Consider the following 27,373-nt stretch of genomic DNA (forward strand, 5'->3'; position numbering starts at 1 on the left):
CCCTTGCCATCTAGTGGGGAAAATGTTTATAATCTTGTTATTCAGACCTGGGGTAGTTCAGTTTTTAAACAGAATAGATCATAGATGGGCCGGCCCCGTGGCTTAGCGGTTAAGTGCGCGCGCTCCGCTACTGGAGGCCCGGGGTCGGATCCCGGGCGCGCACCGACGCACCGCTTCTCCGGCCATGCTGAGGCCGCGTCCCACATACAGCAACTAGAAGGATGTGCAATTATGACATACAACTATCTACTGGGGCTTTGGGGAAAAAAAAAAGGAGGAGGATTGGCAATAGATGTTAGCTCAGAGCCGGTCTTCCTCAGCAAAAAGAGGAGGATTAGCATGGATGTTAGCTCAGGGCTGATCTTCCTCACACACACACAAAAAAAGAATAGATCATAGCAACTGATCTAACTAGATAGAACATATATAAATCGTTCCTGCCTGTTTTTCTGTAAGTACCATAATTAAACTGCCCCTCTAAGCTAATATCATTACAAACCTTTATTAATATCATTGCAAACCTTTATGTAAAGAACTTAATTTTATATTCCTTGTTGGACCATCCATGGCTTTAGAGAGATAAATACACCTATAATAACCACAAGCATTAAATGATAAACTATCACCATAGGATATATTCAGGCAAAATATTATATAACATTGTTTCAACAGGAAATACAAGTAAATTTTTTAAATAAAAATTATTTTCAGACGCAAAATGGATGTGTCAACTCACAGAATAGCGTTAAAATTTTGAAGACCATAGTAAAAATAAAATGTTCATTTTAGAAAAACTTTGAGAGAAGAGATGATCTTTGTAGTGCAAACACACTTGATTTGTCTCCTTTAATAGTTACCAACTTACACGAGTTTACCACATCATGCTGCCCAGGTAGCCTGTTTATTTAGATCCCCTCATCTTTCAGTGACATTTTAGCACCCATTCAATAAGATGGGCACTTAGAGTAATTATATATTTATTGCCACTAATTTGGTTTTTTACAAACTTTCTTTTTCTAGTACTATTTATTCAAATTTTTCAAGTGAATACCACAAAATTTCAAAATTGTTTCTACTTTCTCTCCCCTTTTGGAGTATTTTCACTACATGTCTTTCAAAACTATGATTTTACTGGTTATACAGTACTACATCATTCACCTGCTGAATATTAGTTCCTTTTTTGGCCATTATAAATTATATTAATGAACATTCTTGTACGTAAATCATTGGACACATTTTTATTCATTTCTTTAGGATAAAATTCTAGAAATAAAAATTATTGGGTCAGCACATGTGTACGGTGACGGGTGGTAATTAGTGTTTGAGTGGTGAACATGATGTAGTCTACACAGAAATCGAAATATAATGATGTATATCTGAAATTTATATAATGTTATAAATCAGTGTTACCTCAATATAAAAAAAATTATTGGGCTAGAGTAAGTATAAATTTATTGAATTATACAAGTAATACCTGATTATTTTATAAATAGTTTTAAAAATTAAAAAAAAAATTAAACTCACCTAAAATCCCACCACCCAGAGGTAATCAAAATTCATATTTTGCATGTTTTTTGACTTTTCCATGTATATGTGTGTGTGAAAAAATGTATCACTATCTATATTGCTCTGTAACCTGTTTTGTTTTTACTTAATGTATCAAGAATATCAAAAGGTAGGGCTGGCCCCATGGCTTAGCGGTTAAGTGCCCGTGCTCCGCTACTGGCGGCCCGGGTTCGGATCCCGGGCGCTCACCGACGCACCGCTTCTCCGGCCGTGCTGAGGCCATGTCCCACATACAGAACTAGAAGGATGTGCAGCTATGACATACAACTGTCCACTGGGGCTTTGGGGAAAAAAAAAAGGAGGATTGGCGATAGATGTTAGCTCAGAGCCAGTCTTCCTCAGCAAAAAGAGGAGGATTGGCACGGATGTTAGCTCAGGGCTGATCTTCCTCATACTCACACACACAAAAAAAATATTCTCAGAAATTGTAATTACCTTTTGATATTCTTTTTTTTTTTTTTTTTGTGAGGAAGATCAGCCCTGAGCTAACATCCGTGCCAATCTTCCTCTTTTTGCTGAGGAAGACCGGCTCTGAGCTAACATCTATTGCCAATCCTCCTCCTTTTTTTTCTCCCCCAAAGCCCCAGTGGACAGTTGTATGTCATAGCTGCACATCCTTCTAGTTGCTGTATGTGGGACGCGGCCTCAGCACGGCCGGAGAAGCGGTGCGTCGGTGAGCGCCCGGGATCCGAACCCGGGCCGTCAGTAGCGGAGCACGGGCACTTAACCGCTAAGCCACGGGGCCGGCCCTGAGAATACTTCTGACATTTATTACTATTGCTTCCCAGAAGGGTGGTAGCAATTTACACACCTATTTCATTTAATGGTCCAACAATGGGTTCTATCATTTGACCCTTTACACTTTGCTAGCAAAAATGTGATCACTTTTTATTTATCTTTTATATTTAATTGTGGTAAAAAAACACATAATATAAAATTTACCATCTCACACATTCTCAAGTGTACAGTTCTGTAGTCTTAGCCATATTCACATTGTTGTGTAAAAGCTCTCTAGAACTTTTTCATTTGCAAAAATAAAACTCTATACTCACTGAACAAGAACTCCCCAGTTCCCCTTCCCCCCAGCCCTTGGCAACCACCATTTTACCTTCTGTTTCCATGATTTAGACTACTCTCGATATCTCATATAAGTAGAATCACACAGTGTTTGTCCTTTTGTACTGGCTTATTTCACTCAGCAAAATGTCCTCAGGGTTCATCCATGTTGTAGCATGTTACAGGATTTCCTTCTTTTTTTAAGGCTGAATAATATTCCATTGTATGTATAGACCACATTTTCTTTATCCATTCATCTGTCGTGGACATTTGGGCTGCTTCTACCTATTGGCTATTGTGAATAATGCTGCATTATCTCTTGTGCAAATATCTCTTTGAGTCACTGCTTTCAATTCTTTTGGATATATACCCAGAAATGGGGTTGCTGGGTCATATGGTAATTCTATCTACTTTTTATTTTCTTATTCTCAACATAATTGAGGTGTTCTGACCTGGTCAAGAAGAGGCAGTAAATTCATGCTTCCTGTTCCAAACACATAGCAATGATAGGGAAAAATGCTAAGAGGATACAAAAAAGACAAGGCTGGGTCAAAACAAAAACCAACAGCACCATGAACCTAAAGAATGAAACACAGGTGTGAGAGTGGCTAAAGCAGAGGGCTCCCTGGCTGAAGGCCCAGGAACATCATGGTGGCTGGGAGTTCTGCTTTGAAGGGGACTCACTAAAGGGACTCTGCTGGACAGGGGACCCAAACCCACTGCTTAGAGCCAGCGCCAGGGGCTCCCTCATCTGTGAAAAGAGGCTGGGAGAAAAACGTTGCCCATTATGCAGCTCGTTGCTACCCTTTTCTCCGTGGTGGACTTAAGTCAACTGGGGGTTGCACCTGGAGACAAATTGGAGTGATTCTCCTCAACTGTCTTCTCCTTAACTCAGTGGTTCTCAGAATCACCTGCCTCATGGACAGCTAAGAGTTTTTGCTACGAAGGCTCACTGCGCCTAACTTCCTCAATAAGCAAACAGCAGTCTGCCCCTGGCTCTTTACAGAGGCTCCTGGCAGGTCTGAATTCTTCTTAGACTCAAGCTGGGAGCACTACACCATGTATAACTGTAAAAATGTAAAAAACTGTAAATCAAATGTCCAACAGTAAGGGGTTTGTGGTACATTTTATGGTACATCCATACAACGGAATATAGGCAGCCATTACAACTTGAATATGTAATGACATGGGAGAAAAATGGTCATAATGTTGTTAAAGCAGGTTTTAAATAGGAGGCACTGTGTGATCCCATTTTATATATGTATATATATATATAATATTCTTTATAAGAGAAGATATAGCTTTATATAGAGGATATATGTTAATAATGATTACCTTTGAGTGGTGGGATTGCAGGTAATTTTTATTATTTTTATCGTCTTCTTGATGCTTTTATGTATTTCCAGATTTTTCTACAATGAGCATGTACTATTATTTACTTTTTTTTTTAGCATGTATTATTTTTATAATCAGAAAAAAAGGTGAAAGTCCTTGAAAATCTATGACTCCCAAGGTCTAGCTGCAGTGCTAACTCTCAGGGACAGAAGTTGAACCACTGTTCACTGTGGAAGGGCTTCGTTTGGGAGTTTTAAGGAGCTAGGGGGTCTGGGGCACAGATCTGGAGTTGGGGGGTCCAGGAATTCACAATCCTCACCTTAGCTTGTGCCACTTCTTTGCTGGTGAGCATGAAGAGGACATCCTGGGTATGAAGCAGAGAAAAGGGCAGGTCCAGAAGGGAGATATACTTGCGCAGCACATTCACAGACTGAAGCGTGAGCACAGAGCACCCTGGTGGGGGAAGGGAGATGGAAGAAGTGAAGAGTCTTGTTGCTTCCAGACAGATTTCCCCTGAGCAGGCTACCTCTCATCTGGGGTGCAGGGCAGGGCATGGAGTTGCCACATGACTCCATGGCACCAGAGCTGCTCTTTGCCCATCATTCTCGTAGACGGGAGAGTGAAAGGGCCATAGGACACCTGGCTGGCTGCCCTCTACCCGCTGTGTGCCCTAGCTAGAAAAGGGTGGGATCTGGCCACCTTGAGGCCAAGGGAATGGTGCTGGAGACAGGAATTTCTGTGTTGGGAGGTCAGAGACCTGGTTCCTGCTCTGTCGCTAAAGAACTGATAGATGGGAAAGTCCTTTAACCTCGCCGAGCCTCAGTTTTCTTGTCTGTAAAATAGTGTTGGTAAGTGTAGGCCTGCCTGTCTCGCCAGGTTGACATAAGAATCAAATAAACTATAGTCATGTTCTAAAGACCTCACAACTTGGTAACCTCAGTAAGCCTATTCAGAAACGGCACACGCTACTTATGTTTTCATTCATTTAATCATCATAATCACTCCTGAGAGAGATGTACATTATCCCCATTTGACAGACCAGAAACTGGCTCAGAAAGGTTAAGCATCAGTGTCATGCAGTAAATGGCCAAGTGGAGTCAAACACCTTCCTTTGAGTTAGGAAGAGTTTCTAACTCAAGCAGATTACCCCATCAAGCACCCATCAGTCATTTACAACCTGGCTAATTAATTGGAGGTTCGGATGTGACTTTGGATGGACAGACTGAAAGAATACCAGAGGTGGAAAAGAGCTAGCCTATGAGAATGCTAGACAGGTGAGGGGGCAAGGCCTAGTGTGATGATTAATTTTATCTGTCAACTTGATTAGGTCACAGGGTGCCCAGATATTTGGCTAAACATTATTTCTGGGTGTGTCTGTGAGGGTTTTTTCCAGATGAGATTAGCATGTGAATTGGTGGACTCAGTAAGGCAGATGGCCTTCCCCAATGTGGGTGGGCATCATCCAATCCATTGAGGGCCTGAATAGAACCAAAGGTGAAGGAAGGGGGAGTTCATTCCTTTCTGTCCTACTGCATGAGCTGGGACATCATCTTCTGTCCTCAGACTGAGATTTACATCATCAGCTCCCCTGGTTCTCAAGCCTTTGGACCAGACTGAATTATGCAACCAGCTTTCCTAGGTCGCCAGGTTGCAGAAGGCAGATCATGGCATTTCTCAGCCTCCATAATTGCATGAGCCAATTCCTTATATACAAGGATCCCATACTATAGGATCTATCTATCTATCTATCTATCTATCTATCTATCTGTCAGTCATCTATCTCCTATACCTATATCTCCTATTGGTTCTGTTTCTCTGGAGAACCCTGACTAACACACCCAGTCTCCCCTCACACCTGGAGGCTGCCTGGCTGGCAGGGTACTTCCCAATAGATACAATCTGATTTTGAGACCTGAGCTGAGTCAGGAAGAGTGTGGTCTGGCCTCCCCCTGCCAACCTCTGCTTGGCCTAGGGCAGCTCTCTGTATATTTACAAATTTCACCCTAATAAGTTTCTTAGAGTGATAGTAACTAGTAGCCTTTTTCAAAAAGGCCCAACCTTACCTTTAGGTAACTTCCCTTCTGAGTGCAGGATCCTGGAGGAGGAAAGGACAAGAGTGAGAGCCAGGAAGAATTCCTTTGTAGTTAATAGGAAGGATCTTCAGAGTAAGGCCTGCTGCACCCTATGGTCCCTCCAGGTAGGTTTCTAGGTCGTTTCTTTTGCATAAATCGCCATATAGGTTTCTGGGATTCCACACCTCTGGCTACAGCTGAAGGGACCAGGGTGGGCACCTTACCTAAGGACAGCCAATCTGGAGGCTGTCAATGGCTTATGTAGTGCCCTGGCCCAAGCTTGCCCATTAGAAATGAAGGTAACTACAGTGGACTCTTCAAAATTTTTCTCTTGAAATTGTAATTGAAATTGAAATTGTGGGTATAGTGGGAGAATATTTAAAAATATTAATTGATATTTCTTCCCTGATAGTTCCTCTCTCCTTTTTGATCTCCCCTCTCCCACCTTCTGACAATGAAGGCCTTCTGCACTCACTGCCTTAAAAGGGGGGTGAGGCAGGTCCAACAGCACTGATCTCCAAATCTCTTGCCTGCTTTGTTGTTTTGAAAGCTGAGGGATGGAGAAGGGTGGAGTAGATAGTCCCCATCCCACCCCAACACACAGACACACATATTCACATGAAAAGAGATTCTTGGGAGCAGGGTTAAAAAAGAGAAGTTGGGAGAGAATTGATAAACTTATGGACCTGACTCCCTGGTAGAGCCCTGAGAAGTAAAAAAACCTGAAAAAGGTTTCTGGGATCCTGAGATAAGAGGCGGCTTGTCTTGCACTCTGGGTAGAGTCCCAGGGATATTCTGAGTTTGAGGTGGTCAGGGTCTCCAAAGAAAGAGTTGGGAATGCAGGATCTAAGTTAAGGAGAGAGGTGAGCACTGGAGACACACGCTTGAAAATCACACTTAAAATACTAAAGCCAGGAGGAATCTGCATGGAGAGGATCTGGGGTTGGGGAGGGCGCCCTGGGAAAGAGCACTGAAGCGCCTTCTGCTGGAGGGAAGTCAGGAAGAGACTGAGAAGAGGCCAGAGAGGCCACAGAGGGAGGACAAGCTGGTGTGTGGTAAAGTTAAAGCAGCATTTCAGTGAGTGACAGGCAGGGTCAAATGCCATGGAAAGGTCAAGACAGATGAGGACCGAAATAAACCTAGGGAATTTAGCAGCCAGAAGGTGACTGTGGAGAAAACAATTTTAGTAGATTGGTGGGGAGCAGAAGGCAGGCACAGAGGGAAGGAAGGACGGAAGTGGAGGGGAATTGTGGCCTGCTCAGAGGGGCTTGAGGCCTTCTCTGTGCACAAGAGGACACGTCATCACCGTAAGTATTAGTGCCTGAGGTCGGAGGGCTGCCTAGACTGAGGAGGGCCCTGCGGCCACAAATGGAGCCGAACCCGTGGGGGGGGGCGGGGGCAAAAGAAGGGGATGCTTGAAGACAAACCTTCTCCCCTTGGCATTTCCTCTTGGAATCTAAGGGGCTGTGGCTGCAGAGGGCAGCACTAGGTGACCAGCAGAGGTCACTGAGGGCCAAGGGAGCAGAGCCGCAGGGTGGGACGGAGGCTTGGGGTCTACCATGGAGGTGGGCACCAGGCAGCTGAGCCTGCTGTGAAGCTGTGAAATGTGTTTTGGGGCCTGGGAATGGAATGCCAGCCCATGGGCTGCTGCTTCTAGGAAGTGCTTCCTGCAACCTTTGTAGCCGCTTCGTGGCCAGCAAGCATCTCCCCTCCTTCTGTGACGTTTGCTTTGGTTCTCCTGGCAGAAGTGCTCTCCTGGGAGCTTCCACAAGCAACCGTCTATGGCCACAAGAGTACAAAAGAAAGGGCCAGAAGGGCACCTGGAAAGGAAGGGAAGAGGAAGACGCGTTGTCATTGTGTGCTAGATACTGCTCTGTTAGATGCTTTGTTTCATCAAAACAACATGACAGATCAGGTGTGAATGTTCTCATCTTTCAGGTGACAAAACTAAGGCTCAAAGAGGTCAGCAATTTACTCCAGTTCACACAAACTTGCTTACTAAAGGAAAGTGGCAGTGAGGTGCCATTCAGAGCACTAGAAAAGACAGGAAACCTGAGTTCTAGTTTCTGCTTTGTCTCTTGGGAGCTACGCAGCTCTGGATAGATCACTCCTATTTCCTGACTAGATCTGTTCAGCAAGGACTGCAAGAAACCCCAATTCTGGAGCCTTCCCCTCTACCGTAAAGTTAGGTGACCACAGAGGGACCTCACTGCTGCATAAAGCTGCCGGCCACTTGGTTTCAGCTGTGGGAAGGACACAACTGACTGAGGCCGAGATAAATGGCCTACCTGGGGAGGTGGGGGAAGAGCAGGAACAAGCCCAGAACGAGGAGGAGAGGATATTTGAGGATGAGGGCCTAGCAGCAGTCAGGGCTGAGCGGATGGAGGGTGAAAGGGTAAGATTATAGAAGCAGATTTCTGCTTCTGGATGTGGTCATAGGTAGCCTCAAAACAGCTGTGGTGCCAGCAATCAGAGAACTATCTGAGAAAACCAGAAATCCAAACTACATTGGAGGACAATGCATATGGGGGATGAGGAACTACAAACAGGCAGGGATGAGAGCTCAGGGGGCTTTCCTGGAAAACAATGTAAGATGCTGGCACAGGAAGACTTTTTTAGGGATGAGAGGCTCCTGGGGGAACTGGCAACTGTGAAATTCCCCAGGAGTGTAGGTGTTGGGGGGATAAGGAAGGCTGTAAGGTCATTTTCAAAGGGGTGTGGACAGTAAGTCTAACAGATATTGGGCCTGTCAGACTATCTCAAGCACAGTGACCCTCGCTGTGCATAGAGAGGACCCAGAAGTATTAAAAGCCTGTGGCACTCCCGCCTCTTCTGAGGAAAATGGCCCCAGGCAGTTCTGGCTGCATAAAGCTGTCCCCTGGGGTTCTCTACCCTGAATGAAGCCCTCCCCAATGCCCCACTTCAGTGCTGGGGCCAGGGAGGGGGCCCAGCCACATCAGCCTCAAGCGCCCCTCCATCCTGCCTGTCGAGGTACCCTTGGGGTGTTTGATCTTCTCTCTGGTGCAGTGTAAATGCTTGGTGAAAAATGACAAGGCTCAGTGTGCATCCAGAATGAGGCGGAGCCACTGTTCCTATTCTCCACAGGACCTGCTGTGCACTCCCATCTTGGAAGCCCAAGGCCTCAGAGTAACCACATGGTTGGAAAGACCACACCTGGGCTACCTCATTTTTCCATGTATCTTCACAAAAATTGCATCTCTGACTGTAGCTGGTAGATGTGTCTTTCCTGAACCTAATTCAACTAGCAACAGGTCTCCTCTACAGGTGTGGCCTCTGGCTGGGACAAGACATGAACAGTCTTTATAGGAGAGGAGAGCATTCTTGCCTCCCCTCATTACACAGTCAAAGAAATAAGAAGAGCTGTCTGGAAAGAGTGCATAGGTAATAATTTCTAGCATCTTCCTAGCTGAAACACAATTTAGGGACAAGGCTGGAGGGTCCTAATACTGGATTGGTCTTCACATTGTAGCAGACAGACTAATGAATGGAGACCCAGGATTCCTGGATTCTCCTTCTGCCTCTGCCATTGTTCAGCCTGGTAGTGCTGGGCAAACCACTTCACTGCCTTGGTAAAATGAGGCGGGTGGACTTCATGATAGGTGAGGTCATTTCCAACTTCACATATTTCCCAGCTCCGGTCTGAGAATGTCAGCATGTTTAGAAGAAGGTTACAAAATAAGTCCTTTACTTCAAGTTGCCCTTTTCCTTCCTTAGTAGCTAGGCCAGGTCCACCACACTGCTGCCCATGGTGCCCAGGAGAAGCATTTCTCTGGAGAACAGGAACATGGTGTATGTTTGTATGACCCTGAGTAAGTCCTTCAATATCTTTGAGGTTCAATTTTTTTTTTTAACTGGTAGAATGCAAATCTATATCGGTAAAATAGGGTGACTATGAAGAACAAATGAGATATCATATTATATATGTATATCCTCCTTATCCAAAGAAATATTTGAGATAGTCCACAAAATATACAATGGAAGATAAACAACATAAATGAGAAGAGGAGGAAAAAGAAGATGAAGCCAGAAGGCACACTGATTCACAGAACTCAATCCTTCAAGTCTCATATATGTGCTTCAAGGGGTTGCAAATTTGGCCCTAAAGCTTTCTGTGGACAAAGCAAAGAAAGAAAGAAAATCAGTTACTCCATTTGCTGTATCCATGGGGTAAAAAACTCAGCCATATAGGACATGAAACAATAATAAGACTTGAGAGCGATTTCTCACAGGGAGGCCATGGTGAGATGTAGTGAGCAATATGGCCAACGCCGGCTCTCTAATATAACTCAGACGTGAGTTTCACAGGGCTCAGATGATGCGTGGGAAAGTGCTTTTGAAACCGTCCACCCTGATGAACAATCCCTCTCCCACCTCCGTCACCCAGAGAATCGTACCTCACGGCCGCATACAGAGCAACGTGATTGCTGTGACCACTCACTCCCCCGGCATCAAAAGTCACCACCTGGAGAGAAACACAGGGTTTTTTACTCACGCCTGTCCCAGTGCTTTCTCTACTGCCTTGCCTTCCTGGTAGCGTTCCCTGGGGAAAGAAAGGAGCGAGCAGAACCCTGAAACTCTTCAAATTCTGAGTGTACCTGAACTGACTTCGGAGCAGATCCGTGTGCTATTGGTTTGGTCGATTGTGTGGAGAATGTTCCATGGGTTTTACTGTTTACAGTACTCTTGTTCCTGGCCAGTGGAGCAGAGTGGAATTCAGCCATGAGAGAAACCTGGGTTCAGAATATCTTTTTTTCTTATCTGTCTGGCCAGTTATTAGCACATTTAGTTCTCCGGGCTGGCTTGTGTATGAACTTTGTTCACGTAGATGCTACCTCATTTATTTGGTCTCTTTTCCTTGTGCTATACTGAGAGCACAAAAGCTTTGAGGGACAATGTCCACCATGCCCTGGTTAAGTTCACAGAAGAAGCCTATTTACTCGTAGACTGCCTCTGTTTCCATTTTCACAGATATATCATCTGTTTATTAACTACTAGCTTAGTCTAGTTTCCAACATTTCATTTCTGCACAGACTAAAAAAAAAAAGAAAACCCAAAGAATAGTTTCAATAATAATAATAAAAGGATAGCTTGAATAATAAAAGAAATACAAGAAAGAAAACAAGGACTCAGAAAAAGGAATAGAAGTGGTTGGTTAGGGGTGTTGGAAAGAGGCAAGCTGTCCCTAAGGAAAGAAGGTGACCGTGCAGCATGGATGCAGGGACCTGGAACTGGGATTGCAACAGGCTGGGAAGGGATTCATTATTGGTCTTTCTATATTAACCATAAAATGTTGACTTCACATATAGAAAACTCTCTGTTACAATAAGAGCAGCTAATATTTATTGAGTACAGCCTGGGGGGTGGGGCTATAGATTAAAAGAAAATTTAAAGTCCTGTCAACTGATCCTGATTCAAACAAGCTGTAAAAATAAAAACAAAATAAAAATACATCTATGACATGAGACTATTGGAAATGTAAAACACTGATATTAATGAATTATTAACTGTTAGGCATTATAGTTGTTAATAAAAGACTCAATATCTTTTAGAAATGCATACTAAAATATCTAAATATGAAATATGATGCCGAGCATTTGCTTCAAAATAATACAGGAGGTGGGGGAGGTGAACAAGTGTTTAAATAAAAATAATATTGACTATGAGTTCATTATTGAGGCTGAGTGATAGGAACACGGAGGTTCATTAAACTGTTCTACTTGTGCATGCTTGATATTCTCCATAATAAAAAATTTGAAGAAAAGAGTTAAAGGCTTATAAAAAGCTAGTCATATAATGGTGGATACATGGCACTATACATTTGTTAAAACCCATAGAATGTACAAACCAAGAGTGAACCCTAATGTAAATATGGACTTTGGATGATGATGATGCATTGATGTTGGTTTACTGATTGTAACAAATTGTGGGAGACGGGGGCATGTATGTACTTTCTGCTCAATTTTGCTGTGAACCTAAGTGCTCTAAAAAATATAGTCTACTAAAAAAAAGTTAACCACATAACTCAAGTACCTGGTTCTGACCCCATCCTTCCATGCAACACAGTCGGGGAGACTTGAGTCTACTCTCATCTCTGTCACTAGATCACCCCAGCCCCTTGGTCAAGCCATAGAATTTACCACTGGAAGTTATTTCAACTTTCAATGCCTTGGTTTTCTCATCTGTGAGATCAGAAAAGTAACACCTGCCCTACTTCCCTCACTGGGTTGAGGTGAAGATAAATAAAACCACATGTTAAGAACCATCTGGCAGCAAAGGCGAGGGTGTCTCAACCCCAAGTGAGCCGCCATCAAGCAGAGCGTGAGGCTTGGGGCTGGGCCGCCACCACCATCGCAGGCGTGCTGGAGGGCACTCCCTTGCTTAGGGGATTTGGGGCCACATGGAGTTCAGCCCAATCACTTCTGAAATTCTCTAAGGTCTTTGTTTCTTCCTCATCGTGCATCTTCTTATAATCTCCCTCTTTCTTTCTGTGGCAAGGAGGGCTGAGCTGAATTGTATCCAGCTCCCTGAACATCTGCAAATTCATACATGACAACAATGGCACCTGTAGTTCTTTACAGAACGCCACCCACTACCCACCCCTCCCGTGCTAAACTGCAGAAATCTCTGTCCAAATGAAATCTTACCCAGACCCCAATAAACAAGAGATAACAGTGGGGCTGCTCTGGTTTCTCTAAGACAATGGTTCTCAACTTGGGGCAGTTTTGCCCCAGGGACATTTGGCAATGTCTGGAGATATTTTTATTGTGAGCTCTGAGGGGGGTTGCTACTGGGTAGAGACGGGTTATCTAGTGGGTAGAGGCCAGGGATGCTGCTAAACATCCTACAATGCACAGGACAGCCCCCACAACAAAGATTTATCCAGCCCCAAATGTCAATAGTGCCCTAAGGGAGCAGGGACTAGGTGTGTTTGGTTCACTGGTATATCCCCAGCTCACAATAGACAGTGAATATTACATAGCAGGTGCTCAACAAATATTTGTTGAATGAAAGATTGAGGTAGGGGCTGAGCCTAGGACTTAGTCTGCTTGATACCCAAAAACACTACCAAACCCCTAGGCTGCTTTCTGTAGAGGGCAGCATTACACTATTCAAAACACTGCCCTGTCAGTTATCCTAGGGGTTCTTGCAATGCTCCTGCAGTAAGCAGAACAAACAGCTCAGCAAGCATACAATGGAGCTGGGACCAGAGAGAACCCAGTTTCCTTCCATCACACTGTGCTAATGGCTGCAGAGCCAGCTTTGGCTTTGGACAAAGGAGAGCTTTTGGCATCATCTCAGCATAGCCCAGGTGAGAAACTTCCTTCCCATGGCTTAGCTCCGTACTCCTCACTTCTGTCTATGCTTCCCTGCTGGGACTTCATCTTCTCTAATAGCGCAGTCGATACTTCTGGTCTGCACGGGGCACCTGGGGCCCTCCCAAGATTTATGCACTCAGCTTGGTACAGGATACTGCCACCGAGTGACTTCTCACCTGCTTAGTATTAACGCCTCATCCCTGGCCCTGCAGGGACTATGGGACTGTGTGAAAGTGCATTTCACTGTGTCATGGGAGGTGAGTGGAAACCTGTGCTTAGCTTTATTATGGCCACTTATGTCCATACTGGCCACGATGTTAGCATGGCCTTATACTTCTATTATTGCACTAAGTGCAAGCCAGGAAAATTATTCCCAACTACACTGAGATAACTTGAGAGTTTCCTTGTTAACAGCAAGGTGTGTTAAAGAGCTGTTTTAAAACGATTTCCTTATTTACAGAAATTAAATCAATTCAAGATTATCCTGACAGTAAAAGTCCCCTCACTCACTTGAATGAATGTGAGCAGCTCAGACAACGGGAAAGAGAGCTCGAGGCAGGGAGATGGCAGTTAATAGTTGGGGCAGTTTGGGGATGATCACTGTCTGAGGCCTGTTCTAGTTCTCGGGGGATAGAAAGATGTCATGGTGCAGTCCTTACCTTCACGCACGTTACAGTCTAGATCGCAAGACATGGTCTGCACTTTAAAGGATAAACAGCAACACATGTCACAGGCGCGACACATAACAAATACTGTAGGAATCCCAAAAAGGGCTGAAGAAGTCAGGTAAGGCTTTTTGGAGAAGGCGGTCTTGAGGTGGCCCTGGACCATAAATCACTTTTCTGGGACACAAACTTGGGAGACTCTTCTGAGAGCAAGAATGGCACGCAGAGCTGTCTGTACCCTGAAGCTCAGAGCCGTGGCCAGCTGCAATGTGGTCTAAAAAAGAAACCTGGCCCCTCAGCAAGGACCAATCCTGTTCACCAGTGTGCTGTACTTAAGTAAGGGTCAGATCACGGAGAGCCAAATTCAGAAAGATGGGAGTTTATCCTACAAGCAGGAGTTACTGGGAAAACCAGCATTCTGAGGCACTGAAGTAGGGGAGGAGAGAAAGTATTTGGGGACTGGTCGTGGGGAAGCCACTACCAGGGAAATGGGGTCCCAAAGGGAACTGCAGCACACTTCCCAGACCCCACTCTTGGACTTTAAGCTGGCCCTAAAGACCAGCTCTGTCTACCAGTCTGGGCTGTGAAGCTCTCAGAGATTCTCACAGTGTGGGCTGGGGTGGAATGGGCAAGAGAATCCAGGCAAGCCCTGTCAGCAGGGCTGGCATTTGACTCCTAAGCCAAACCACGGTCCAAAGCCTCCGGGAAGGTAAAGCTGGGAGGTGTGAGCCTGTAGGCTGTTGGTGACCATTTCTCCAGCCAGAAAAAGAATGAAGCCAGCACATAGAGCAAGATGGAGAAGGGTCCTGGCACTTCTGCCTTTATGTAACTCCAAGAGAGCTGGTCAGATGCCCCTTCTGGCCTATGTGGACCAAGTTTCAGTTGTATTTCTACCATTAGAAAACAAAGATGGTCTGACTAATACATCAATGAAAATCTGCTCTTTAGAAAGGTCTAATAAATCCATTTACTCAGTGAATTCATCATTGATAAAAGCCTAATATGTTTCTCTGCCAGCAGGACTCATCTTTTTTTTTTTTTTTTTTTGAGGAAGATTAGCCCTGAGCTAACATCTGTTGCCAATCCTCCTCTTTTTGCTGAGGAAGACTGGCCCTGGGCTAACATCCGTGCCTATCTTTCTCTACTTTATTTGTGGGACGCCTGTCATAGCATGGCTTGATAAGCAGTGCATAGGTCCGCGCCTGAGATCTGAACCTGTGAACCCCTGGCCACTGAAGCAGAGCAGGCAAACTTAACCACTACGCCACCGGGCCAGCCCCAGGATTCATCTTTTAATGAGGATTAATCAAAACTTAAGCCAAAAGATTGGGGCTTTAAATGGTAGAATTTTAGGTATTAACCCATGAAGGCCTATTATTATTATTCTGGAGGTGGACAGAAAGCCTTCTTGGGAGGCTTAAAATCGAGCACTGACAAGGATCCCAGTAGAGCTGAGATGGGTGTTCCCAGACCTGTCCACCTCTGCAAGTAAATGTGAATCTCCACTATTGCTCTAACTGCGACGAAAATGTTCTCCCTGTAGCGGGTGTGAATTTATCCTCACGTCCCCTTACCAGGTTGATGCCATTCTCTTCTATGTGCCAGAGGAGGACGCTGGCCACATGCTCTGTGTCCCACTGCACACCTGGGTCATCTGGGAAATCCCTGGAAGGAAGAGCACAACTTGAACATCTTTTCTAATCAGGCACAAATTTTTCCCTAAGTTCTGGTAGGTGTGTGCCAGTTTTGTGATAGAAATTGTACAGGCAGGGCACTCTTAAGTATCTAGATTCCAGTGAAAGAGATAAAATTTAGAAACATGACACAACTAGAAATCAATGCACGATTCCACACAACACACTTTTGGAGCTTTGTGCTCATTGCTGAGGGGAAGAAACAGACATCAGTGAAACCAGGCTTTGTCACAAGCTGGGGAGATGTGCGTTAACAACGAACTTGGACACAGGGCAGAATGATACATACCTTTACAAGAATAATAGTAGTAATGCTTTAATACAAAGCACAAGGTATGTTATTTCACTTAACCTCACGAACATCTGCTGAAGGAGCCTTTACAGACGAAGTTAAGTAGCCTGCTTGCAAGGTTGTTGGAGTTGGATTTGAACCCAGGTTGTCCAACTGCAAAGCCAAGACGTTTTAGCACTCCGCTGGCAACATCCTCCCTCCAATGGGGCCGCGTCACATCACCCATCTCAGGAGCAAAGGTCTCTGAAGATTAATCTGCACCTTCTCTGTGTCTCCACTTGGCCACGCCACAGACCTGTCTCCTCCTTTGTCTCTTTTTTGTGTATGGATCTATGGCTTCACCTGATATGAGGTCAAGGCCTCAATTTGACCTTAATTTGAGGAAATTATTCATAGTCTTATAAATAGATATCCATCTCTCTTTGGCTCAGGTCCTGTGGCAACTCCTACAATGCTACTGAGAGGACACAGGTTCTTTTTGCTCCCCGCCAGGCAGACTGCCATAACCTCTCTATGGGCAAAGGCCATTAAGTGATCCTCTTAGGACTTTGGTCAAAGGAGAGTCACTGAAGGGTTTCCAGCAGGAAAATGACATGAACCCCAGCACTAAATAATGTAGTTATTTCCATTGCTGCACTGGCTACCTCTACCAATCCCCTAGGGTGCTTTCTGTAGAGGGCAGCTTTATACTTTTCAAAGCACTGTCCTGCTAGCCATTCCCTGTGGTTCTCATAATGCTCCTGCAGTGAGCAGGACAGATAGCTCAGCTGGTGGGGGAATGGATAGGGAGAAAGGAAGAAAGTAGGGACCAATTCAAAGCCCTGCCTTGTTTCCTGGGAACGGAGCTGAATATGGTACCCACGTGGAACATGACCTGCTGAGCTCAGACTGCTGAAGGAGAAAGAGATACAGGAATCAGGGAAAATACCTTAGAGTGAAAACAGCTACAGAGGGCCGGCCCCGTGGCTTAGCAGTTGGGTGAACGCACTCCGCTGCTGGCGGCCCTGGTTCAGATCCCAGGTGCTAACCAATGCACCGGCTTCTCCGGCCATGCTGAGGCCGCATCCCACATACAGCAACTAGAAGGATGTTCAGCTATGACATACAACTATCTACTGGACCTTTGGGGGAAACAAATAAATAAATAAAATTAAAAAAAAAAAAAGAAAACAGCTACATACATCCTCCTGGCTGGGAGAGCCACACAAATGCATCATTTTGGAAACTGAATACACCAATAATATTCACATGGATGGAGAAGCAATGTAACAGAAAGGGTAGGATGGTAGTTGGCTAAACCTACTAATTCTCTGTTCTAAAGTGCTGAAAGATGCATCCCAGAGTGGGAAAGCTCATTACTACCTTCCATTTATCTTCTGAGAACTGGAATCTGCTATTCTAGGGCACTTCACTTAGAGTGAGGTGTTACTCCACGCCCTACCTTCTGGTTCTACCCTCTGAGCACGGATAAGGAAGCCAACTATCTGGGGGGACTTTGGAATGTAAACATCCCCTCTGTAATCTGATACACCTGATATGGCAGCATTGCTCTTGTGATCAAGTCCAAACTCCTGTTGGTCAGGCATTCAAGATTTTCCCCCTTCTATCTCCTATTTTGATCCACTTTATTTCTCTTTATTTGAAAGAGCACATAAGATAACACATGTGAGAAAGCACTTAAAAAACTATAAAGGGATATGTAAATCCCTTTATATTATAACAGTCAAAGTAGTGGCTGTTATTGATGCATTTGTCTAATTTAGGCTCCTTCAAAGAAAGAAAGAGAGAGAAAGAAAGAGAGAGAGAGTGAGAAAGAAAGAGAGAAGAGAAAGAGACAAAGAAAAATGAAATCCCCCATCTTTCTGTCTTGCTCTGGAGTCCCTTGCAGGGCTCTTTGTTGATTGCCTACATCAGTGGTCAATGGTTTCAAAGTGGGGCATAGGCACCCCAGGAGATGTGTAAGACGATTCACTGAGGTAAAGCAAGAAATCACTAGAATTTCTATTTATGTGTTTTTCTATCTGTTTAAATTTCTATTTTGTAGCTATTTTATAAGGTATCATATAGTAAAGGAGTTTAACATGTACATAATTTAAATAAACAAGCCCAGAAATATTGGAAGTGCATACTCAAATTTTGTTTCTTTTTGTCAGGGGATTATGATAAAAAATGTTTGGAGATCACTGGTCTAATCTACTCACCCTACATTTTACTTTATTTTCTCCTGGATATTTAAAAACAACTTTATTGAGGTATAATTTACATAATATAAAATCCACCCATTTTAAATATACAATTTAGTGATTTTTAGTAAATGTACGGAATTTCTCCATTTTATTTTACCAGTGTTTTGCATATATTTAACTCTCGATTCTCCAACCTCAGTTCCCTGATGGCTAGATGTCCAAAAGGAAGATGGAAACCACCAGGTATTTCAGAAGGAATTTAATACAGGGAATTGTTTCCCCAATTAACGGGAAGAGCTAAGAGGCTGAACAGGAAACAATGAAACAACCCGGAGATTGGCAACAGCAAAAAGCCACTACTATGTCTAGGATGGGACACCAGAGCCAATGGATGAGAGTGATGGTGGAACTAGGCAGCAGAAGATGGAGTCATGGAAAACATTCAGATGCTGATGGAGATGCTGCCTGAGGTGGAGGGGGTGGGGGGAATACCCTGGTTTTTCACTCCTTCTACCTTCCAGTCTTCCATCATTGCAACCTATTGGTCAAATCTATCCAGGAGCCTGGACAGTGTAGTTACTGAGCAAAGGCATAGGATGTCTGGCAAGTCTTGCTCACAGCAGATGCCCAATAGAGATTTGCTTTCAATTGCTGCTCAATGCTGGCCCCAAACCTTCAAAAGACAACAGCAGTCTGACCACCTGCCTCTCAGCATCCAGTTTTCCAGCGTTATGGAAATGCAGTGGTCTGCTAGTTGCTCAGGTACAGAGGGCAGCGGGGAGCACCCTAGGGAGGACATGGAGACCACTGCTAGGCAAGCAGGATTCCAGGTTCAGGGAAAGGAGATGTGGCAAGGTTTAAAAGTCAGCTCTACCCCAGAAGCTCAAGAATGAGGTACTGCACATGATTAAGGTGGTCCAGTGTCATCAAGAGGCAATGTGATGTGGTAGAGAGATCATTAGGTAGGACGACAGAACACCAGAGTTCTAGTTCCCTACTCACCATGCGAGATGGAGCTGCATCATCAATAAACCTGGGATAATCCTGGGACTTACCTGATGACCTCCCAAGAGTCTTTCTAGCTCTGAAATCTAGGATTTCAAGTCATAAGCAATTTTTTTTATTTATTTTATTTTATTTATTTATTTTTCCCCCAAAGCCCCAGTAGATAGTTGTATGTCATAGCTGCACATCCTTCCAGATGCTGCATGTGGGACGCGGCCCCAGCATGGCCAGAGAAGCGGTGCGTGGGCGCGCGCCCGGGATCCGAACCCAGGGCCGCCAGCAGCGGAGTGCGCACACTCAACCGCTAAGCCACAGGGCCGGCCCCACATAAGCAATTTCTGAGTGAGTTTAAAACAGTGATCATGGATGGTAGTTTTTATGAAAGAATAGAGGTCTTGGATGATAAATGGCTTCAGGGTGGTCAAAACCAGGCCCCTGGGATCCTGCTCCCTTTACTTTCCCGGAGCTCTGTCAAGCTCCCAATATTTATTGACATCCTGTTTATATTTCAGTATTTGTCCATTACTCTATACCTTGCACTTAGAATAGTACCCAGCAAACAGTAAGCACTCATTAAATACTGTTTTTATCTTGTTATTTTGTAACGTTTTCCTCACTATTTCCCGAGAGGGAGGGGTTATTCATTATTATCAGGAATAATTGAGAATGATTTTAGACTAGTGTCATTCAGTAGCTAATGAAGGGCTGAGCAGATGTAGACGTTCTCTCCAACATGTCTTGTGCCATCTTGCTCTAAGTCTGTCTGTGATGGAACGCCAACGTGATCAGCATTCCCAGAGAGATGAGGACACTGACGTCAGGAAAACAGAGCCTTCTGCTCCGATGTCCCTGGAATCCTCTCTTCTTGTGGAATGCCTACCTCTGGCCTCTGATAACTTGGGATTCCCTTCCTGCTCTTCTTTCTACCTGGCCAAATCTAACACATCCTTAGGGACTTGCTTCACTGCTGCCTCCTCCATGAAGCCTTTTGGAAGGAGTTTGGGGCCAACTACAAAGTTTAGAGGGTACATTCCCCAAGACTGCCCTCATTTCTGACACCAACTACAAGTTCAAGAGTTCCCAAAACCACCCTCAGTTTTAATAATTTGCTAGAAGGACTCACAGAACTCACTGAAAGCTATTATATGCATAGTCACAGTTTTTTACAAGGAAAGGATACAGGTTAAAATCAGCCAAAGGAAGAAACGCATGGGGCAGAGTCCAGGAGGGTTCTATTTTTATTTATTTATTTATTCAATTTTTTATTTATGTATTTTTTTTGTGAGGAAGATCAGCCCTGAGCTAACATCCATGCCAATCCTCCTCTTTTTGCTGAGGAAGACCGGCCCTGAGCTAACATCTATTGCCAATCCTCCTCCTTTTTTTTTTGCCCTTTTTCTCCCCAAAGCCCCAGTAGATAGTTGTATGTCATAGTTGCACATCCTCCTAGTTGCTGTATGTGGGACGCTGCCTCAGCATCGCCAGACAAATGGTGCATCGGTGCATGCCCGGGACCTGAATCCAGGCCGCGAGCAGTGGAGCGCGCGCATTTAACCACTAAGCCAAAGGGCCGGCCCCCTGGGAGGGTTCTAAATGCAGATGATCTATTGTCTTCTCCCTGTGGAGTCAGGATACATTATTCTCCCGGCATTGATGTGTGACAATACATATGGAGTATTGCCACCAGGGAGGCTAACCTGAGTATTGGTGTTCAGAGTTTTTATTGGGGTTCCATTACTTAGGCATGACTGATGGATTGACTGATTGTCCATGTGGTTGATCTCAGCCTCCAGGTGGACTGCTACTGCATAGCTCAAAGCCCCCATCCTAAGATCCAATTTGCCTCTTCCGTCCCCCTCAAAACACAAAGATACGGCTATCAGGTATGACACACATTACCTCCCAGAAGCCAAGAGCAAAGGCTGGATCTCTCTTTGGACAGGCCAAATTCTTTGCTATGAACCTTCCTTATATTTAGGATCCTTACTGAACTTTTCTATCAGTTATGGCCTGGACCCCCCCACTTAGCACCTAATTAGATATAGTATTCTATTATTTTCTATTGTTTTGTGTGTCTCTCTACCTAAAATCAAAATATGAGAACAGCCTTGTGTCTCATTCTTCTATTTCTCACGTGGTACTTTGTACAACTCAAGTCAAAGAACAATTTATTTAAATAAACAACAACAATAAATAATTGAGCATCTGCCATGTGCAAGGCACTGTATTTAGGAGCTTAATAAGCACTAGCTGGTTGATAGAAGTAGCCTGTATTTGGTTGAGCCACAGACAGCTATACCAGCCTTCGGGGGTTGCACCACACAGGTAAGAGCTTTGGAAGACAGCAACTTTATAAAACAGACTAGAGGCAACAAATGTATGAATTGTGGAGGGGAGCAAGGTATCCCAGTGGGACCACCTCTCCTTAAGGCAGGAAAATATAAAATTTGACGCTGGGAAACTTTAAACAGATAAATGTAGAAAAAGTGACTCCTTCCAGAGCAACCTGAGTTGTTCTTTGCCTAAAGTTTAACCCTAATCAACTCAAGGCTTGGGTCCAAGTAATAACTTTTGCAGAGTTTCTTTCTTCTCTGACGGATTAACAATTCCACCTTAGGCAAACATGCTGGCAGAATGTAAAGAGAAGTGTTGTGAGTCAGCCATTGGACTCTTCCTTAAGACACAGTTGGTGAACAACCTTGGCCCCATTTTTCTTTGTTCTGTCCCTCTTCTTGCTGGCTGGAGTTTGTGCAAGACAACTAGAATTGAAGTAGCCATCTTGATCCATGAAGCAACCTTAGCATGAAAGCCAACACAACAGAGTAACAAAAATGGAGGAGCCCCGGCCCTGAGGAGTTGTGGAGTGGAGCCATCTCACCAGCCCCAGACAGTGCACCTCCTCCTGTCACAGTGATTATGGGTTTTCTGTCATTTGCTGCATAACCAAATCCTGATATACATATGCCATAATTTTTATTTTTATTTATTTATTTATTTATTTATTTATTTATTTATTTTTGCTGAGAAAGATTTGCCTTGAGCTAACATCTGTCGCCAATTTTCCTTTTTTTTTTTGGTATGTGAGCTGCTGCTACAGCATGGCCACTGACAGTTGAGTGGTTTAGGTCCGTGCCCAGGAACCGAACCCAGGCTGCTGAAGCAGAGTGCATCAAACTTAACCACTAGGCTACCAGGGCTGGCCCTACATATGCCATAATTTTTAAAGCCTCCATTTTACTAATTATTTGAGTTTTTTTTTTTTTTTTTTTTTTGGTGAGGAAGATCAGCCCTGAGCTAACATCCATGCTAATCCTCCTCTTTTTGCTGAGGAAGACCGGCTCTGAGCTAACATCTATTGCCAATCTTCCTCTTTTTTTTTTTTTTTTCCCCAAAGCCCCAGTAGATAGTTGTATGTTATAGTTGCACATCCTTCTAGCTGATGTATGTGGGACTCGGCCTCAGCATGGCCAGAGAAGCGGTGCGTCAGTGCACGCCCGGGATCCGAACCTGGGCCGCCAGTAGCGGAGCGCACGCACTTAACCGCTAAGCCATGGGGCCGGCCCTATTTGAGTTGTTTCTAATTTTTGTTACTGTAATAAGGTTGTAATGAGCATCCTTATACATAACTCTTTGTGTGCATTTCTCAATATTTCCTTGGGATAAAATCATAGAAATGTAATTTCTGAGTCAAAGGTGAAGTGGAGAGAACATGTGTAGATCTCTCTTTTTTTTAAATAGGATTTCTTTTTTTTTTAATAATTTTATTTATTTATTTACTTTTTCCCCCAAAGCCCTGGTAGACAGTTGTATGTCATAGCTGTACGTCCTTCTAGTTGCTGTATGTGGGACGCGGCCTCAGCATGGCCAGGGAAGCAGTGAGTTGGTACGCACCAGGGATTCGAACCCAGGCCACCAGCAGCAGAGTGCGTGCACTTAACCGCTAAGCCATGGGGCCGGCCCAGATCTCTCTTTTAAGAACTGTGTTATGAAGAGTAGATGGAAAGTGTGTTAACTCACAAGAAGTACAGCATCAAGGAAGTATTTTTAAAAAAGAGAGGGATACAGAAACTGAAATATAATAACGTACATCTGAAATTTACACAATGTCATAAACCAATATGACCTCCATAAAAAAAAAGAGAGATTTGTACATTTTATAGGCTGAAAGGAAAGACTAATAAGTACAACTCATATCAAGAGCTCTGTTCTTCCTAAGAATCTCAGCTGTTTTTATAGCTGCTTTCTTATCCTTATGAGCTCCCTGCAAAGTCCAGTTCATTTACTTCCTTTTACAGTGGGAAAGACCCAGTTAGAAGAGAATTATCCAGTCACATGTGGAGTTTACAGGCACTAAGGGGGCTGCCAACTAGGAATATAACAAAATATATATATTGTCAAGACTCCAATTTCATCTTGTTAACCAACCCTTCCCCTTAGAAATCATATGTATGTAATTCAAAGCCAATATGAAAGTAGAAGCCAGGCCTCAAAGAGTAGTCAAGCTTTACATTTGAAGAACACCTGTACTCTCCCTCCCTATCTGACGCAAATGGGAACCATGCGATGGATTTGCTTCAGCAATAGATCAGTATCTAAAGCAGTCCCTTTGCTGCTGTTTCTTTCCCCAAATCCAGATCTGTACAGGCCTACAGGGACTGGTAATAGAGTTATCAAGCTTAGAGTTCCTAGAAACTTCCTTTAATTATTAGCAAGGTCCTTCACGGCTTTTATTGCAATTTTAATGAAACAGTAGGGAGATCTCTCAGATGCTGATGTGCCTGGGTAAGTTTGCTAAGATGTAAAGCTGAGAAACTCTTTCTGGCTGAAACAGATGGATATGGTGGACGGAAACCAAGTTTCTGGCCAGGTTTTGCCAGAGTAAAGCAGGAGTGACAACTCTAGAAGAATTGAGGAACGAGGATAACCAGGGATTGCATCAGGCAGGGGCTGAATCACCCTTACTTTCTGTGCATCTCTCCTTTCAGAATTCCAGTCTATAGAGCCCTCTCAGCTCAGAAATGATCAAACTAAAGCCCTGATATATCTGACAAGTCATATCTTATCCTGAGACTTTCTAATTTGGAGACCTGTGGTCTTTCCACTCCTCCACTCTACATCTCAAATCAATCAGGTGGTGTTTCCTGTGAAGAAGCCAGCAACGGAGAACTGGGAATAAAAGTGAACTTCCAAAGTCATTCTCAAAGGAAGTCTGAGGACTATATAAAACATTAAAAAAGTCTATTAAAGATTGTTTAATGAAAACAGGCATTTTACAAAGGAATAAATGCAAAGAGCCAACATATATAATTTTTATTTTCAGAAAGAATCAAAGAAATGCAAAATTAAAGCAAGACGCCTGTGTGGAGAGGGCACAGGGAAAGGGGTGCTGTTCACACCGTTGGTGTGAATTTAAATTGCTACATCTCAATGAGAAGGCAGTTTGACTATATGTGATTATTTGTGCCCTTTGACCTTATCTTTCTAGAAATTTACTCTAAGGAAATAATTAGAGAAGCCTAACAGTCAAAGTAAAGTCAGCTCAGGCAGATATCACTTTCACTGCAAGTATAGGGGAAGGAGGCCCGCAGTTCTGTTGTTCTGCCACCAGGGAGCAATTTCTCTAACTTCCTGAATTGCGGCTTATGAAAAATGCTAAAGATAACACAGAGTTTTTGGGCACGTTCAAAGTAAAAGCAGAGAAAGCATAGATACACCCAAGGTAAGGAATGTTAATGCAAAACAGAAGAAACCCCTCAAGTTACTCAACTTTAATTTTGCTTCTGACTTCTCAATCTAAAAGAATGAGATTTGTATGAAAGAGGAGTAGAAAATATACTTAGAGCAATTGAATTCTGAAAACAAAATATGCCTGTGAGAGAACTTCTAAAAATAAAGGGCTCTGAATGTGTTCAAGTCTCCAGATATCCTAGCCTAGGGTTCCCAGAAAACAGAGCCTAAGAAGAGGACCTAAGCACATGTACTTTATTGGGGAGTGTGAGCCCTGGGGCAGGTGTGAGCCACAGAGGGAGGGAGAGCCAACACAAGGATGCTTTACCGACTTGGCTCCACTTATGGGCACTGGCGGTGTGATCCCACGGGGCTGTCTAAAAAGCTGTACGAAAAGCATCTTAGAACTGTCCATCTATCCAGGAGGAGAAAGAGGGAAGTATTTCTCTCCATAGGGTGTTAACTATCCAATACTTTAGTGCTGAGCGTACTTTAGTACTAAGCACACACTAGGTGCCAAGTAAGGGGCTGACGTTTAGGATACAAACATGAATACAAGTCATGATCCCTTCTCTCGGGAAGCTTAGGGCCTAGTGGGGGTGAGGTTTGGGCTGTTGCAGGACGAGAAGGAATGTGCTGGGGAAAGGAGAGAGGGGCAGGCTAGGAGGGAAGGAACGCCAGGCTGGGGCAGCAGCATGGCTTGGTCACGGCACTGCCATCAATCAGTAGCTGCTGAAGCACATGAAGCACCTCATGGAGAGGACGGCACTGAGGAGAATGCGAGTCGTATTTTAGAAGCCATCAAACACAGCAGAGGAAGCAGACTCTTGCCGGTCTTTTGCTACAATAACTACAAGCCTCACAAGGCCCTTCCCTGGGGTGTATCTAACAAAACCAGTGTTAATACTGCTGGAAAATACCCCAAACTTAGCCGTGCCCTGGACCTTCGTGTTCAGTAAACAAGCTGGGCCTCTCAGCCTGTGAGAGTTCATAAAAATAACGTTTGTTTTCCTACTGGCTGAATAGCCTCAAACTCTGACCTTTTCTACACATTCTAATGACTCACTCTGGCCGGCACTCTTTAGAACCATGTCAGGAGAGTCATGGAAATGCTTCGTGAAAAATCTTCTGCGGGGAGTCAGTCCCTTCAGTCACAAGGCCCTGGCAGGGAAAGCCCCCTTTCCCACCCTGGGAAAGCCCGTGGGCCCCCCGGTCTTCCCTCCTCCAGACCCAGCCCCGCAGGCAGTGGCTGACTACACAGTCTCTGCTGCTGGAACTGCACCAGGGTTGGGTAATAGCTTATCTCTCTGAAAACCGAGTCCCACTTTTGCACACTGCACTCTGAACTTTCATACAGACAGAGACAGCTCGCACACCCTTATTTGGTCTTGTGGCTTGTACGCCCGAGCTGGAAGGTTCAGCCTGCCCCTCCCCCACCCACCTCCAGCACATTTCTAAACTCGATTACTTCCTTTGTCATCCAAAGCAGGCAAGGGTAATTTGAGTTCACTGCTAACACTTAGGCCAGCCGTGAGCATGGAAGATGACCTAGGACCTGCGCAGTCCCAGGGGGCCTCAGACTGCTAACACTGTTGCCCGATGGGCCACTCTGGGAGGTCTCACGGTCTTGAGGCTGAGCTGGAGCGTGGCTGCTGAAGTGCAGTAGAAACCACGAGAGTGCAAAGGAAGTGGATCTAAGCTGAAGGAAGGCTGGAGACATGACTTTCTAAAGCAGGGCCAGGCAACTTCTGGGGGTGTCTCTGGTTCACCAATAACTAACCTCAGATAAACAGAGGGAAAAAAACATATGGGAAAAAATGAGAAGAAGAAAGGAAAAGATAGAAAAAGAAAGGAATGAAAAAAGAGGTATATAAAAATGATCCATTTTTATTAAGTATCTGCTCTGATAAGGGCCCCATCCTCAAGCAGTTTGGGAGCCCAGACAAAGACTATATATGTCCCAGGAGACCCTTGTCTACAAAAGGCTTCAAGCCCCCCAACTTTAATCCTAAAATGGATTTTTTCCTTTCTCACAGACATAGAAGGGATTCACAACTCCTGACTGTTAGGTATTATACTGAAATCAGTTACACTCCTGCCTATGCTCACCTTTCTCAGAAAGATGCATTTCATATTACTGCAACAAATAAAGTATGTAAAGCTTGCGAAGTTCTGTGAGAAATCTTTTTCCAAATTTGCCAATTCGTTGTCTAATGTGGCTACTGAAAAATAGAAAAGAACTTGTTTGCTGAACTCAATTCTAAGAGGTCCTAGAGTTCTGCTTCCCCCATCCCCAGCAAACAGCATGGTGTGGGAATGGGTTTGCAGTATTCTAGGGATATATGAAGACACAGAAGGAATCTCCTGAGCATTAGGCTGGGTACTATTATTTTGAATAGAGAAGAAAGGGGCAGTAGCATAATCTTCTGACTGGTCTA

The 27,373-nt window shown here is 44.2% G+C and overlaps 1 protein-coding gene across 2 annotated transcripts in view; it reads right to left on the reverse strand.

Annotated features, from left to right (window-relative positions):
- The window catches only part of PIGL (phosphatidylinositol glycan anchor biosynthesis class L), a 79,359-nt gene that overhangs the window by 3,989 nt on the left and 47,997 nt on the right, over nt 1-27,373 (reverse strand). Inside the window, exons 3-6 of one of the 2 annotated variants that reach the window (XM_058559613.1) lie at nt 15,606-15,696; nt 10,445-10,512; nt 6,021-6,052; nt 4,277-4,410 (exon numbers count right to left, since the gene is read on the reverse strand). In XM_058559613.1, the coding sequence (XP_058415596.1) occupies nt 4,277-4,410; nt 6,021-6,052; nt 10,445-10,512; nt 15,606-15,696 (325 nt within the window). The remainder of the gene's footprint in view (nt 1-4,276; nt 4,411-6,020; nt 6,053-10,444; nt 10,513-15,605; nt 15,697-27,373) is intronic. The other variant, XM_058559614.1, reaches the window with a different exon arrangement.

This window comes from Diceros bicornis, chromosome 18 (assembly GCF_020826845.1).
Source record: "Diceros bicornis minor isolate mBicDic1 chromosome 18, mDicBic1.mat.cur, whole genome shotgun sequence".
NCBI lineage: Eukaryota > Metazoa > Chordata > Mammalia > Perissodactyla > Rhinocerotidae > Diceros > Diceros bicornis.